This window comes from Myodes glareolus, chromosome 11 (assembly GCF_982192425.1).
Source record: "Myodes glareolus chromosome 11, mMyoGla1.1, whole genome shotgun sequence".
NCBI lineage: Eukaryota > Metazoa > Chordata > Mammalia > Rodentia > Cricetidae > Myodes > Myodes glareolus.
In genome coordinates, this window is record NC_142036.1 from 25,477,111 (window position 1) to 25,494,784 (window position 17,674).

The 17,674-nt window shown below is 37.1% G+C and overlaps 1 protein-coding gene across 2 annotated transcripts in view; it reads left to right on the forward strand.

Annotated features, from left to right (window-relative positions):
• Positions 1–4,297: 4,297 nt before the first annotated feature.
• Positions 4,298–17,674, forward strand: part of Tc2n (tandem C2 domains, nuclear) — a 43,706-nt gene continuing 30,329 nt past the window's right edge. The window contains exons 1-4 of one of the 2 annotated variants that reach the window (XM_087911567.1): positions 4,308–4,450; positions 12,190–12,469; positions 13,752–13,857; positions 16,075–16,305. In XM_087911567.1, the coding sequence (XP_087767693.1) occupies positions 13,791–13,857; positions 16,075–16,305 (298 nt within the window). In that variant the 5' untranslated portion in view covers positions 4,308–4,450; positions 12,190–12,469; positions 13,752–13,790. Of the gene's footprint in view, positions 4,451–12,189; positions 12,470–13,751; positions 13,858–16,074; positions 16,306–17,674 lie in introns of both variants that reach the window. The other variant, XM_087911566.1, reaches the window with a different exon arrangement.

The window sequence follows — 17,674 nt, forward strand, 5'->3', positions numbered from 1 at the left end:
CTGAGGAGGAGTCGCCCCAAAACACTCTCATGCCGCAGTTGATGTAAAAGCATGAGGATTATAATTAATTCTGGTGCAACAAGGTCTTTCAGCATTTGAGGAGCCAAAAAGACCCTGAATAGCTGGTACAGGCTACTTTTAAAGTAAAAAGCCACAGAAACAAGTGGGGGAGTCTGGGGTTGTTTTTTTCCAACTATTAGAATTGGCTGATTCAAAGGGCTACTAGCAATGATTGGTCTTAGCCATGGCAAAAGAGTGGTTGCTAGATCAGGCAGGGTACGGGGGAACATCTGTGAGTCATCTTAACCATATCTGAGGAACTGAGTCAATATCCCTTGACCAAGGCCGAGGAACTGACAACATCTAAGGGTTATCTTGCCCCAATTCCAATAACTGAGTTCTATCTGGAGAACATCCACAAGAACACAGGGAGATGGAAAATCCCCAACATTGCAGTACGTGCATATGAAGTTAGTGTCCCAAGGGAGGGACACTAATGCTGAGAGGCCTCAGAGTTGTCTTAAATGGCTTCAGAATTATCCTAGAGTTTTACACTTCATTTTCCCATGGTTATATTAGTTCAGTGTGAGCCGGGAATTCAGAAAAGATGACAGGAGAAAGAAAGAAAAAGGAAACTCAGTTCCCATCAGGAGTCCCTCTTTTATTCAATTGCGTGTCCTCCTGAGGAATACACAAAGAATTTAGTAAGATATTCAAGACCTGTCAAAACCTGCTCTCTAATTACTATCTGCTCTTATTCCCCAGGATATATTTGACTTTGCAGAACACTTGAGTGCCCGAAACCCACCTAGGGAACTACTTCAACATGCCTGAGAAAATCTTAGAGGGACTGACAGAGATGCTGGGGTAATGACACTTTGCTTGCGTTCAGATTAAGAGGGCAGCATTATGATCATGTGATCATCTAAGAACAGGAAGCCTTGTGCATCCACAAAGACTTTTCTTGACATACTTGGGACAAACCTTAATGCTTTCTTTGGTACATTTCCATAGTTCAAGTTTCCTCAACAATGTCTAGAGCAGGAAATACATCTTCTGAGGTTCTATGTAGTCTGCGTATTGTCATTCATGACAATGCTAATCAGAGTAAGTAATTCTAGCTGCTAGAAAAGAAAAACACACACACACAGTGACTCAACACAGCTAGGCTTACTTTTCATTCACATAATAGCCAAATTAAAATTTAGTGAGTGGTAGGAATGACTTAGTTCCGTGAAGTCAGTCTAGGATTTAACCCTCACCCAAATTATTAATTGCAGTCACTGTCAGCATGCTCAGTAATGTTGCAAGGTTGCCAAGGAACAGGAAAGAGAGCAGAGTTAAGGCTAACTTGGTTTTGACTGCAATGCCATTGAACTAGCCACATGGTGTTAGTTACCTAGATACAAGGAGAATGGACAGAACAGGTCAGCTTTGTGCCCAGGAGGGGAACTTGGCATTTAGTAAGTAATCACGACACTGCTGAAATGTTCAGGATGCACCTGTTAGAAGCACCTAAAAATGTTCACTCACCAAGGAAATGAAGGGGTGAGTCTGTAGGCGTCTCTGTTGTGTTTTTCATAGAAGGTAAATGGGAAGAAGACTCTAGGGGGAGAAGATATTTATCTGCTGTACCTGTTATAGTCATGTGACAATTTGTATTTGTGAGGTTATCCCCCAAGGGCCATGGTCTCTTGAAGATATGTTTTAGTTGTTCAAAAAATATTCCAGTGCCCCCGTGTGTCAGGTACTATGGTATGTTGCATAGAAGAAAGAGTACAGTTCATAATTTCTGCCAAGTGATAGTTCCCCTAGACTGAGTTTCGTGGGAAGAGAGAAAAGAAGTCAATGATTACTAATATTTTGTGGGTGCCATGATAGGTAAGTGGTTGAACTGTTGTGGCAGTGGGGAAAAAGACCACATGATTCAGTCAGAGATGGACATTATAGGGGTTCACTCGCCAGATGAGTGTAGTGATCATGATAGGTGAGACACAGGGAAGGGTATACGCAAATCTGACAGTTTAGGGAACTCCAGGAGGTCGGATGTCTGGCAGTGGAGGGTAAGCATGTAGGTTTAGGCCTGGACTGAGTCATGAAACACTTACCAGTTGCATTTGATGAGAAAAGAACGAGTAGAGATTAGGGATAGCGATGACGAGGTGAGCCTCTGCTGAATTAAATCATTGACATATTATAAAATCTAAACAAAAGCTGTGCCATCTGTCTCTCTCCAAATCTATTTTTCAGCCACAGATCTGCTTCAAATAAATGACCGGTAATATTAAATAAGGAAGTAAAATGCCTGCTCGGGGTTCTAATAACAACTCTTTCACGGGCAGAGGCTAAACACAGGAGACCATCCAAAGGTTTCATAACCTCCGTCTCCATACAATCTTGCCTTTGAGAGTGGAAGAGCAAATGGCCCCCTTTGAAATAAAAGAAGGGAAGTGACTTTATTTTGTAAGATTTCTATTTATCCACGGAATAGATGTTTCTGAGAATGTTTTCAGATGAACTATGGCAAACAACAACAACAACAACAACAAAACAGCCCCCCCCCAACAAACAAACAACGAGGAACAAGTTTTGCATTATTGAAGATGTTAAAATTGTTCAGTCAGGGGACCAGCTATTCATTCAGCTGTTGAGCATCATGCATGCTCTCAGTATGTGTGAGTGACACATCTGTATCCTGAAGTCAGAGCTGTCACATGGATCTAGAAATTTCTAACTAGGGATGTACTCTATTCAAGGATTAAAATAATACACAGAGTAAGTATATACTCATGTACATACACATGTATTAAATATCCTTCAAGGCCAAAGTCCAGATTAACTGTCTTACTTGGGCAATTAGTCACTGATTGACCTGTCATTTTCACTGTAAAATGAAAATACTGCAGCTGCAGACTGGTTACCAGGACTAGATAAGACTCTCCGAAGCTCTGGGTAACACCACAGTTACCAGGACTAGATAAGATGACTCTCCGAAGCTCTGGGTAACACTGCAGCCCTGCACATTGGTGTAAATATTGAAGGTGAGCACTCTAGTACTCTCTAGCAGCGTTTATCAAAGTGTGTGGGCGCAAAGTACTTAGGTTCAAGGAAAATAACATGTATTTCTCAAGAAGAGAGTTCTGTGATTAAATTTGGAAAATGTAAGATTAGCAAAAAAAAAAAAAAAAATGGTTCTTGGGTTGTTCCGATGCTAATATGGACTGTGAATTGCCCCAGCCAGCATTGAGATACTTACCATAGGAGGTATAAAAGGAAAGGGCCAGCCAACTCTGACAAAGTTGGAGGGGATTCCTCCATAAAATTGGGGGATATATGGTGTTGTAGTGGACACATTTAGTATTAATACTGATATTAGTATTAATATGGTAAACGACAGGGCAAAGCAGTAGAAGATACAAGGAAGCAAAAGTGATGAGACGTGAACTGAATCTGGAAGATTTTACACAAGCAGACTTAGCTTCTTTTGTTGTTTTATATGCACGGGTGTTTTGCAGCATACACCCATATCTGCCTGCAGAGACCAGAGAGGGTACCGGATCCCCTGGAACTGGAGCTACAGAAGGCTGTGAGCTGCCACCGGGGTGCTGGACTCAAATCCCGGTCCTCTGTAAGAGAGCCACTGAAACATTTTATTCAGCTTATAATTAAACTTTTTATAAAACATTAAAAGTCATAAAAACCACAACTTCGCCCTTTTGAACAAAAGGGTACAGAAACACCGCTAGCAAGAAAGGACTCTGTATTCAGAGTTTATCAGGCCAACAGCTTTCCCTCTTCAGGCTCTTCCCAACTTCAGGCTCTGCCTGGCTGGGTGAGACCTTTCAGTACTCCAGGGAATGGAGTAACAGCGCTTGAAGGTGCGGGGTGGGGGTGGGGGTGGGGGTGAAGGTCCCACCCTGAGGGGCGGGGCGAGCACGAGAAGGGGCGGGGCCATGCTGGGGGGGAGAGAGAGAGAGAGAGAGAGAGAGAGAGAGAGAGAGAGAGAGAGAGAGAGAGAGAGAGAGAGAGAGTGTGTGTGTGTGTGTGTGTGTGTGTGTGTGTGTGTGTGTGTGTTCTCCCAGGGAGGGCGGGGCTATATTGGGAGGCGGGAAAGCCAGAGGGGAAGGCGAGCAGTAACTGTAGAGCAGGGGCGGGGCTCCCTCCAGAAGGGGCCGGGCTGTCCTGGGAGGAGGGGGAAACGTTCAGGTGAGGGGGCGGGGCATCTGAAGGGTGTGGCGTGAGGGGAGGGGCGAGGGGCGGGGCATTGGGGTGCTGGGCGGAGCTGAGCTCCGCGGAGGCAGAGCGCCGGTGTTAGTTACAGGTAGCCCGCCCGCAAGAGTGGAGGCTCCGGATCGGCGCAGGGTGCAGCGAGGGCGCCCACGCCTCGAGAGCCGCGGGAGAAGACGCTTGGCAGAGCGCGAGACCTCGACGGGGAGCTGCGGCGGCTCAGGTGCGCTTTACCCTCCCGGCGGTTTCCGTCTCTGAGTCTTGAGCTTTCTTTCTGTCGAGGGTCGCGGTGACCTGAGGGCGGCGGGGGGCGAGGCCCGGCCGCCTGGCGTGGCCGGCCGTCTCTGCGCAGACGCACGCCCGCGTGCGGCCCCAAGCCTTCCCCGGCCCGCGCTGGCTCGCGTGCCGCAGGTGCTCTCCCGGGAGAGGCGAGCGAGGCGAGCAGTCTAGAGTTCAGCTGCGAAACTTCTGAGACTCCGGGATACCGGGAAGGCGTGTGTGTGTGTGTGTGTGTGTGTGTGTGTGTGTGTGTGTGTGTGTTGTGTGTGTGTATGTGTGTGTGAACATGTCATTTTCCTGTGTTTAGCGCATCGCAATAGGATTTCTACCTCTTCCGTGCTGTTCTGTTTTCTCTTCCAGGACTTTCCTTTAATATAGGGAGATAGAATAGTTAAGTTGTGGGATAGATGCCAAGCCAAACCTCGTCTTTAAAGGAATCACGTAAAATGTTTTTGCTTTTGTAATTCAAATATTTTGATTCTCATTGCAGGTAGGCAGTCAATAGAATTGTGTTTTTCCTTTTACTGTAACAGAATTTACAACTGGTTTTTCCTGTCTAATATTTAACTTTCTTAAAACAATTTCTAGAGGGGACTATTAATAATATTTGTCTCTGAGGTTATAGATTTGTTTTTATCATCTCCTTTGTAATTTTTTGTGTAGGGGTTGCTAATGAACATTTTGGCCATATAACTAGGAGAGAAACAAAATATTTTTTTTATCCTTCACGAAAATTTAAATAGGTCTTGAATTTTGCTTCATTTGAGTTATAGCGATTCTTGAATAGAACTTGTCGATGAAGAAATAAACGCAGGTTGAGAGAAAACTAATTTGATATGCTCTTAGGACATTTCGCAGGTTGTCTATTGGCACTAAGATTTATTGGTACTGGTTATATTTGAAACCACACTCAGAAGCCGTGCAAGGGTATAGATCATTCGAGTAAGCACATTAGAAGAGAGGAAGGGTATGGGAATTATGAATACTTGAGTGTAGAGACAATCAAGGAGACCGAGGAATCTTGAGAAAGAATGAGAAATTCTAGGAGACAGTGGTACTTACTGTCAGGAGAGTTTCAAAGAAGACTTCAAGCAACATGAATCAAACAGATCAGGAAATAAAGTGCCTTTTGACTTCGGTAGCCAAGGGAGAGGGTCTTTGCCTTCAGCAAACCTAAGCATAGTAAGATAGTCAGGGCAGAAGCCAAACTGGAATGAGTTCGAGTTGTGAATAGAGGATGAAGAAGTAAAAATATTGGATGTAGAATTTATATTTTGAGAAAGGTTAGGCAGAGTGACAGCAGGTGGTCATTAGAGGGATCCTATTTTGGAGTTGGAAAGAATGTGAAGATCATAGAATAGCTTTTTGCGAAAATTCTTTGCCCTCTCTCTAACTGAAAACTCGGAGCAAGTAGCTGATCATAATGAATAATAGCACTATTTATAAATTGTGAATACAATATTTTAGTACTAAGTTTTGTTTATTGGGTTCCGCAGTTGCTATCAGTATCTAAGCTACAAATATGAACTGTGTCAAACTGTATTTCAGGTGCGTATTTGGAGTACTTTGGTACTCCAAACTTGTTTTTAAGTTATTTGACTTCTTTAGGTATGGCCTAATGATTCTTGTAGATACCTTATGTGGCAATCAGATGTTTTTATTAATTTACAGCTGCTGGTTAGTGCTTTGGTTTAATATGCGTTTAAAGGAAAATGCTCTTGGATTAAAATTTCTGTATAATGGGTTTCACTTTGATCTCCATTGTTGTTATTCTGAAGTTCAGACCAGTACTTTAATGAATGTATTACTTAGGAGGATGGAAAGGACGGTTCAGAAGGAAAGTCTGATGACCAAGTATTATATATGAATCTCTGATAGTTGTGCTGGTGGGATTTGATTTGGTGTAATTATTTTAAAAACCTTTTGGGCAGTATATAATAGGGTGAAGCATGCATAAACTGTATGCCATTACCCAACAAAATTCCAGAAAATATAAACATTACAGAAAACACATTAAATTGTTACAATGAAAGAAAGTGGGATGGATTAAAAGGGGGCATTGGGTAACCTTTAGGAATGTTGGGTGTATTAATTTACTGGATTGTAATAATACTTTTTTCAAAGTATTCACACATGAATTATTTAACTGTAAATTTTAAACATGCATAGCTTGTTTCAGGACAGTTGTACACTGATAAAGTGAGGAAGTAAATAAAAGAGGAAAAAATGACAGCATTTAAATATAGTTACTTTCTTTGAATATTATAGTTATGTCAGGGTGATAAAATTGTGAATATTTTTAATTTTCTTTATTTTTGTATTGTGAATATATAACTGAGAAGCTATTTAACATATGCAAAATGGCATTAAACACATCTTAGATTTAAAGAATAGAGATACTCATATACTTAAGAAATAAGACATAATATTTTTAAAATTGTCTTGTGCATTGTATACTTTTCCTTTTCTTGATTTGCTTTATAATTTTATTACATGCCTATATGTTTCTAAAAATTGTATTGTTTAGTTTTGTTTCCTTCAAAGTAAAATATCCTGTATGATTTGTGACTTATTTTTTTATATAAGATGTCATTGAATAGCTCAGATTGGCCTCAAACTTGCCATTCTCCTGTCTCAGCCTTTCCAAATAAAGGGATTATAGGTATCTACCACCATATCCTGCTCTATGACTTCAACACTTTATTTTGTGATATTTTTTCATGTTCATATACTCTAGATCATTTGCTGTTTATTGCTGTATATCATCCTATTATATGACTTTTCCACTGTTTACCCATAATTCTGTTGATGGATCTTTAGTGTACATTGCCATCCTTTATTTTTTATTTTTGCCATTCAAAACTGTTTTGTGATTCCCTTCCAATCTATGTTTCTTTATATCCATGTATATGAATTTCCTTGACTTTTTAAATCCAAGATTAGAGCCATGAATCTTTATTTTTGCTAGATAATACTGAGCTATTTTATATGGTGCTTGTATCAGTTATACCATCACAAGTAAGTATTCTCATTCTTATTACCGTATAAGACATTTGAACATTTGTATTTTGCCTCAAATTTTCCTTTTGATGATCTAGTGAGTGAAAAATAGTATCCCACTAGAGAATTTAGTTTATGTTTCTTTATTTATTATTTATTGACAATTATTTAATTGTTCAACGTTATGTAGTTCTATGGGGTTTCCATTTATATCCTTTTCTTTTTATCTTCTAGAACTTCTTCCTCTATTTTTGAAATTGATCCTTTATTAATTATGTGTATTTTTTCCAGTAGATAGCTTGTCTCCTTAGTTTGTAGTGCTTTTGACGAACATACCATATATTTTAATAGAGCTGGCTGTGCCAGCTTCTTTTAGGTTTTTACTTTTGGTGTCTTGTTTAATCTTTCCCTTCCTTCATCTTGCAAAAATGTAGTTTTATGTTTTCTGCTGGAAGCTTTAAAATGTTATCAAGGTGTGCATCTCCCATTGTTTCCATAACACCTAAAACTCCAGTAGAAAATAGTCTACTAAAAATTGATATTAGGGCCAAGGAGATGATTTGGAGAGTGAAAATGCTTGTTCTGCAAGTCTTATAACCTGAGTTTTGATCCTAGAAACACAGGGGACACAAGTAGAAAGCTGATGCACGAATCTCAGAACTTTTATGATGAGATAAAAGGCAAACAGAAAATCTGCCTGTGGCTTTGTGGGCCAGTTAGCCTGCAGTATAGAGTGGCTGAAACAGAGGCCCTGCCTCAAAACCAAATGGAAGGAGAGAACCAACTCTCCAAAAGTTGCTCTTTGACCGCCAGAAGCACAGAACAGCATATGTATACTTTCACATATACACAGTAAATAAAGTTAGTCAGGATCTCATAGCAGGAAGCCAGCTAAGCTACATAACTGCTTTAAGACCATCCTAAACTACCAAGACTTTGTCTTAAGAAAACCATAGCTAGGGGTATAGATTAGTGGTTAAGTGCTTGCTAAGTAAGTAAATAGAAAGCCATGGGTTTCATCCTCAGTATCACAAAAAGGGGAAAAAATTCTTTCGTATGTATAGCCCTAACCTATGTGTAATTATTTTCTTGTGTGTTTGTGAAGTGGGAGGATCTAGCTTTGTTTTTTCCCCCATATGGGTAATCATTTATTGAATTCTCTAATTAATTTCATCCTAGTGATGTCTTTCATGTGTCAAATTTCTGTATATTTGTGAATGTGTTTTTAAGTTACTATTTCCTGAACTGTTTATGTATCCTCACTTTATAGTCTTGCTTTAGTTGTAGTTGACATTATGCCATCTTTCTTGTAAAACTAGACTTCTTAAATTGTTCTTTTTTTCCCTTTCCCTTTTGGTGAAGCTTTTACTTTTTATAATACATTGCTTTATTTTAAAACAAGTACTATAATCACCTTAGGTAACAAAACAAAACAGAATACCTAACGATACTCTAATGTCAAGCATATTGACTGTAAATCTTGTCCTATTTCATCAAGGCTAATTTTACATTAAAAAGTAAATATGGGAGTTTATTTTGGAAACATAGTAAGTTGCAGTATTTGGAACAGATGTCATGCTGAAAGCAACTAAGAATCTTAACAAATGGGGATTAGAATGTCAAAAAGCTAAGAGAATGGTGGAAATATGAGAGTCAGGAGCTCTGAAGTTCTGTTTGCTTGAAGGACATTTGCTTAACTAGGGAAGTTTGATGGCTGTGAAGTATTTGTGCTATTTGTAGTGCGGAGGACACTTGGCGTTCAACCAGAGCACGTTGAAGATAAACTAAGGAGAACTTCTTTCCCTAATTCTAAGTTCCCAAAGGGATGATTTATTGAGAAAGGAGTGAAAAATTACTCTACCATCTTCAAAGAAACAAAACAAAAAACACTGTAGGGAAAATTGTCTTGATGCTAACTAAAATAGAAGCGGGGAGACAAGCCTGTCCTTGGCAAGATGCAACCATCGCTAACTAAGTGGGGTGGGTGGGTGGGGCTATGGGCTGTGGGAAGTGGTTATCCTTAATAAACTTAAAAAGGAAAGGATCTTTTTTTGTTTGTTTGTTTTTGTTTTTCGAGACAGGGTTTCTGTGTAGCTTTAGAGCCTGTCCCGGAACTAGCTCTTGTAGACCAGGCTGGCCTTGAACCCACATAGATCTGCCTGCCTCTGCCTCCCCAAGTGGCTGGGATTAAAGGTGTGCGCCACTACCACCTGGCTAAAAGGATCTATTTTTAATTATTTACCCTGTTCAAGTACACTATTCAGGAACAATCTTATGGTTCCCCCAAAGCAGTGGCTCTCAACCTTCCTAATGCTGTGACCCTTTAATACTGTTCCTCATGTTGTGGTGGCCCCCTAACAACAAAATTATTTTGTTTCTACTTCATAATTGTAAATTTTCTACTATTATGAATCGTAATATAAATATCTAATATGCAAGATATGATATGTGAGTTATGACCCACAGGTCGAGAACCACCACCCTAAAAGGAACCTTGTATCCATTTGTATTGTAGTAACTTCCTGTTTTCTCTCCTCTAGCTTCTGGCAGTGCAAATTTATTTTGTGTTTGGATTTGCCTATGAATAGAATCATATAATATGATCTCCATGTCTTTTTTTACTTAGCATATTGTTTCCAAGGTTTATCCATGGTATAGCATGAATTGGTACTTTTTTTTTGTTGTTAAATAATACCCATTGCATAGACAAGTATGTGTTTCATTTTGTCTTTTTACTGGTGAATGGTTGACTGTTTCTATTTCTTTACTCTTCTGAGTAAGACCAATATGAACATTTGTGTTCAAGTTTTTTTTTGCATGAAAATATGGTTTTCATTTTCATAGGTATATTAAACCAGAAATGGAATTCCTAGGTCATATGGTAACTTTTAGTTACATTTTTGGGGGAATACCGTGGTATTTTTAGCAATGTATCTACACTATTTTACATTCTTACCAGCAATATGTGATGGCTCCAGTGTTAATTTATATATTTTGTATGTTTTTAATTACTGTTTATAAAGTGATGTTTTATTGCAATTTTATTTGTATTTCTCTTATAGTCATTGAGGTTGATCCCCTTTTCATATTTATTGGCCACTTTTTATCTTGGACAAATGTCAAATTCTTTGCTATTATAGTTGTCAAAACATGAATTTAAAATGAGAAGCAGTTACAAATACACATCCTTAAAGATGTCAGTGTTATAAAATAGAAGTTTATTGTGTTCTCAATGAAAGTATCATCAGATTTGTTTTCACTTGGAACTAGAGCAGACCGCAGAGCTCAGGTCAGACGAGCACGAGCGGCTTAAACAAAAACAAACAACTGAGAGTGAAGAGCAGTAGGTATGACTGGCCCTGCTATACATTTTAATCCTTAAGACTACAATCACATGGCGTTGATACAGGAATGCATTGACCATTGGAAGAGAATAGAAAATACAGAAACACACCCAATTATACATGACAATTTAATATTTTAATAAAGGGAACATCCTAACAGTGGTGGAGAAAATAAGATTTTTTTAAAGAAATTTGTTTTTCATTTATCAATTTATTATTTTTGTGTGAGTTCCAAGCATAGAGGTAAAACACGGAATGTTTCACCAGTTTACAAGTTATCTCTACATAAGGGCCTTGCTAATCTCCATATCACTCTAGTTTTAATATATGTGGTGCTGAAGTGGGCTCTTGGAATTCTGAGTATGTGGTGTTTATGGTACTGGGGTAAGATAGATTTGAATACATTTTTCATACCATTCACCAGGATGATCATTAAAAAATAACATACTAATTAAAATAGCTTGGAGAAGCCAGGCGGGAGTGATGCACACTTTCAATTCTAGCACTGGGAGGCAGAGGCAAGCGGAGATCTGTGAGTTCAAGGCCAGCCTGGTCTATATAGTGTGTTTCAAGACAGCCAAAGCTACACAGAGAAAACCCTGTCTTTATAAATAAACAAAACAAACAAACAAACAGAAAACTTGAAAAGATAGATAAATTATTTATGACCTTGATATGGAGAAATTTTACTCTGACTTAGTCTAGCTGAAAAATAAAAATCATAGACATAATTACATTTATAGGTATATATATGATCATATGTTTATATATCCAAAGTGCTTCAGAATCTGAACTTCAGTTCTAATATAATGCTATAAGTAGAAAATTTCACATCAAAAACAAAATTACTTTTGGATATATAATATGAAAAAATAAATTTCATACTTAGATCTGGCTTCTTCCCTAGATATTCTATTATATATGTGTAAATATTGCAAAATACAAAATCTGAAACACTTCTGATGGCAAGAATTTTAGACAACAGATACTCAATCTGTATATATGTGTCATGTTATTGTGTATATAGATATGCATACACATATGTTTGGTGCTGGGGATCGCATCTAGGACTTCTCACCTGCTAGGCAAGTGCTCTGTCACTGAGCTACGTTCCAAGGTTATACAAACACTTTTACATAACGACAGTCAAAGCAAGAAGCAAATGAACAGGTTAAAAGAACATTTCTCACTTATATATTAGACATGAGCTAATCTCTGAGAGTTTATGAACACAGATAATTCATAGAAATAACTGTACTTTAGTCTTATGTGTTAAATGATGCCCAACATCACATTTTAAGGATTTAGTTGTTATTTTATGTGTTTTGCTTGCATGTAGGTAGGTGTACCACATGAGTGAAGTACCAGCCGAGGACGGAAGAGGTTGTTGGAGTTACAGACTGTTGTTAACTGCCATGTCCATGTGTGTGCTGGGAATTGAATGTCAGTCCTCTGGAAGAGCAGCCAGTGTTCTTAACCACTGATCCGTCATCATCTCTCCAGTCCTTACCAATAGCATGTTTAATAAGGAGATACAACCTAAGACAACAGAGGCCAATCATTTCTTTTATCTCACTGACAGAACTGCAGCATTTGAAGAGCACTTGCTGGTGACAAATGTGATTTTATATGCTCTGTTGTGAATATGAAACAGTAGCGGTTCAGAGAGATTTTAGCACTACAAACAGAATACACATATATAATTTTTGACCCAGCAGTCCTATAACTTACAGATACATACTAAGAAATATCTGAGTAATATATGTACACATAACTAGTGGTACTATTTCTAATAGCAAAAGGTACAACGATCTAAATATTATCTTGAATTCAACAAAATGACTCTTAATGGAACCATAGGTGAAACTAAATAAAAAGTTTATTAAACTTTTTCATGTTGCTAATGTTAAATTTTTGTATATGATAATGCTATTATAATTATTTTTAAAAAAAATGTCTTTTAGAAATGTTATGATATAATCCATTTCAGATAGTTTGTTTTAATACTTCAGCTAGTGAGAGCCTCTCAAAAATTATCTTCTGAGGCCTCTGTCACATCTTTTAGTGCTTCCTGCTTAAGTGTTTTAGATTAAATTATATAACGCGTTTATTTCAAAGTAAGCAAAAAGTATAGGACAAGTGAGAGGTAGAGATGAAATAAGATTTGCCATGAGTTGAAAATAGTTTAATTTTGGTGAATTTGTTATTGTAGGTTCTCTTTGTGTTTAAATTTCCCACAAAAATGTATAGAACTTAAGTAGGTGTAAGTGAAGAGAGTCCTTTTGGACAAGCACATTGATAATCAGGGTAGAAAATTGGGCAGAAAGTTCTCTTATACCATGTTCCTGATAAATATAATACATAATCCATTTGCAATGTATCTTATTTGTGTGCTTGCCCTTCCTCCTACCTCTGTGTGCAAATGATACAATATTTAAGATATATTTTTCTGTTAGCTTAATTTTAAGGATTAAGATAACTTACAATGTTTATAGTGATTTGCTTATTAGGTTACAATTACAAAGGATTTGGATTATCAAAATAATTGATGTAGAGGAAGTGAATTTTTTCTGTCATACTTTTATGATAGTCATATCTTCTTTTAAGTTTTACTTGAACATAAACCTAGATATATCAGATGTAAGATAATATTCAAAAGGGCATTTTTCTTTCTCAAATTATAACAATGAAATTTTTATGTAATAATTTTAAGTATGTTGTTCAGATAAGTTATAAAGACCCTAGGATGTATAAAATCATGTAGACGAGTAAAAATTTATTTTCCTCTTATATATTTTCTTCAGAGCCCTCATTATGCATTAGAAAGACAGATAGTATGACTTGTTATTGATAATCTGTGACAGTCACAATGAAGTTTCATGCTTTCTCTTTTACCTGCAGGTTGATATTGGAGTTTTTGATTATTAGAAACTGAATGTAATGGCAGCAGAATGTATAAAGAGTTGCTGTAGAGGATGTTTCTATGGAGAAACAGAAAAGCACAAGTGTGAGTATTATTTTGATTTTGGTAAACGCTTGGTGCCTTCTTTGGCATTTAATAATGCATGAGTAAATTAGGAATGTTTTCTGACTTTGATGGGAAGGCAGACTAGGTTGTTGCTTCAGAACTCGTAGGGACCCTGAAGTATAGTGGAGAGACTAATTCAAACCATGAAACAACCCTGGACATCACTTAGAGGGTAGTATTTGCTGTGGAAATCTGAATAGGATTTGCTAAGCTGTTGGGAAGAAGGAAGTATAAACATCTATGAGTTGGACATAAGCAGGTGAATGTAAGGAGAGAAGTGTGCTTGGGAAACAGTAAACTCTGATAAATGCATTGATGCAAATAAAGATAACTTCCACTTTATGTTCAGTTACATTAAAAATATCTTGTGAATGAATGGTCACTGTGCTGGCCAGTTTTATGTCCCAGCTTGACAAAAGCTAGAGTCATTTGGGAAGAGGGAACCTCAACTGAGAAATTCCCCCCACCAGATTTTCCTGTAGACAAATCTTGATTGATCATTGATATGTTTGTGTGGGGCAGCTCACTGTCCTGGGTACTGTAAGAAAGCAGGCTCAGCAAGCCAGTCAACAGACCTTCTCCTTGGCTTCTGCTGTAGTTTCTCCCTCCAGTTCCTGCCCTGAGTTCCCTAGATGATGGGCTACAAGGTATTAGCTGAAATATAAACCCTTTCTTCCCTAAGTTGACTTTGCTCATGATGTTTTATCACAGCAGTAGAAACCCATATAAGATGAACACTGAAGAAGAAACTCAAAACTTTATCAAGATTCACATTTATGAAAGATTCCTAGACTAGTTATTTCCTTTTATATTGTATCGTTTCTTATCTCTTCAGGGTTAAGCTTATTTTTACTCTCTGGTTATTTTATTTCTTGTAGGGTAGAACTTTTTAGTATATATTTGGATATGACATTTTATTAGTCTGTTTTTTGACATCAATAACACAGTACCTCTGCTGATTACAAACTGAATAAGAGGTTTATTTTGACCATCAATTCTGCAGGTCAATTTTTGCTGGTAGTATCCAAAGGCAGTACAGAGTATCACTTGATAGGAAAGCAGGGAATGAACACATATAACTTGATCTCTCTGAGTCTTGTATAAAGCCACCAGAATTCAACCATGGATTCTCTACCCTCCCAAAGGCCCCATATCTAAGTACATGATTTAGTTTAAGTTTCCATAGATAGTTTTACTTTCCTTACTATGTGGATTGTGGATTTAATACCCTTACCTTAGGGATTAAATGACAACTCATGGGGGATACACTTAGACCATATCCAGTTTATAGCAGAACGTTTCTGTTTTACATTAAATCTTTCCATAAATTTCTATACTATAGTAGTTGTGCTTTTATTCATTCTACAGATGATACTAACTATACATAAAGATCAGCTGTTCTTTTCCACCCTATCTTAGGTTATACAGTTATGTGTATACTATTTTAGAGAATAGATAAAGTGCTCTGTAGATGTTCAGGCAGGGTGAATTGCTAATATAATAAATATCTAGTCAGTATATATTTTATTTGGTGATTTGTTGGAGAGTTTTGTAAACTTGAAGACTTTTGGCTTCTTCTCAGAATTGACTTATGTATTTGAGACTCAGGTTTCCCAATTGCATTAACAACAAAAATAGCTTTGTTTATAACATTTTAAACTGACTAGGTTTTTATTTGAAGACATTATTCATTAAATTGCAAAATAAACTTGCTTTTCATCAATGAGCTCTTATGAGAATGACTCTTAAAAACTGCTTTTCCCATTCTAATAGAATAATGTGCTTTGGCAGTAACATGTTAATTGATCAAATCATTGTTCACCAAGATTAATGTAAATTCCAGAACTGCTTGTTTGAATCAACAGTAGCTTGTATCAGAATGTTTTTTCTAAAATTGTTTTAAAAGGGCTGGCATGCTGTCACACACAGTTAGCCCTAGCATTCTAGAGGCAGAAGCAAGTAGCAGAAGCCAGCAGAGCTCTGTGAATTCCAGGAAAGTATGATTTACATAGCAAGTTCCAGATTAGCTAGAATTACATAGTAAGTTCTTGTCTCAAAACAAAATAACAAAATAAAGTGAAAATAAAAAATAATAGTGATTTAAAAAGTACTAACCATTTTGGGTTTAGATTATTACATGTAATCTATATGCATAATTGTGACTTACTTCTGATCTTTTTCTTCCTTTGAATGCAGTTTCTGTGGAAGGGGACTTTACAGCATCAGTCTCAAATAGCCAGAATACCATCTGTACACCTCCACTGACTTCTGTTTCAGTAAAGCCCCAAGTTGGCTGTAGTGAGGATTATTTGCTTTCCAAATTACCATGTGATGGCAAAGAAGTACCATTTGTGGTGCCCAGGTTTAAATTATCTTATATTCAGCCCAGGACACAAGGAACTCCCTCACATCTGGATGAATTAGAAGGTAAGCAATAAAATCACATAATTTAAAAATCAACACGGACCATTTAAAGACTGTTAATGGTGTTATTTTGCTTTTTATATCTTTCATGCAAAATTTATACGAATATTTATATTTTGAGTTTTATAAGTTCTTTTCTGTAGAACAGTTTAATGAACAGTAGTTTTGAAATGTCCCATTGTAGAAACTGATCACGAATAGCATGGCACATTTATATGTAGCTTGGCTTAAAAATAATATATTTTTACTTATATGTGTATGTATTTATGTCTGTGTATACTACATGTTTTTTGATGCCTGTGGAGGTCAGAAGAGAGTACTGGATGTCATGGAGCTCGAGTTACAAGTGGTTGTGAACTGCCCAGTGTGGGTGCTGGACATTAAACTTGACTCCTCTGGAAGAGTAACAAGTTCTTTTAACTGTTGAGCTATATCTCTTGCTTCTCCAGTTTGAGTTAAAAAAATAAAGGCATATTCTTCTTTATGCACCTAGAAAAAAAAGTAAAAGAATTCAATCATTAAAGAATGAAACAGAAATGGTTACTATTTTCTAAAATTTGGTACAGTAAGACACAGGGAAGAAGCTTCCTGGTTATCTCTTTTCTTCTCCTTCCCATTCTGCTTTTTTTCTCCTCCCGTCCTTACTCTCTTCTTTCCTCCTCAGGTTTGATTCCCAAACTGAATAGATACGTGAATAAGGTAGATTCATTGACTGAAATCTGACTCAGATTAATTAAAGGTTAATTAGGTTAGTTAGTAAGGACATATAGCTCTTATTTAAAAAAATAATTTGTATTAGTTCATTGAATATTTGAAAAATAATTTATATCAGTCTATTGAAATATTGTCAGTCACAGTGGCTTTTCCCTACAAAATTTTATAGAAAAATTTCAAGCATATAAATGACTCAAAAGAGTTTAACAGTAATACCTCTATGTCTAAAACTTAAATTGTCCCATTAGCATTTTACTATACAGTTTTTATCATTAATCTATATAATTCCATCCTTCTATTCAATGTTAATGCTCTCTTTTGACAAGGAACATGTGAAAGATTTTAGAATACATTGAAGTCATCAATATACGTCTTCTAAGAACTTAGACATATCATTTACTGAAGTTTAGTGACCTATTTAGAATTTTAGCATAAATCTTATGTACAATGTACTTTCTTAAAATACTTTTGAATTACTGGGTGATGGTGGTGCACGCCTTTAATCCCAGCATCCGGGAGGCAGAGCCAGGCGGATCTCTGTGAGCTCAAGGCCAGCCTGGTCTACAAGAGCTAGTTCTAGGACAGGCTCCAAAGTTACAGAGAAACCCTGTCTTAAAAACAACAACAACAACAACAAAAAGACAAACAAACAAAAAAA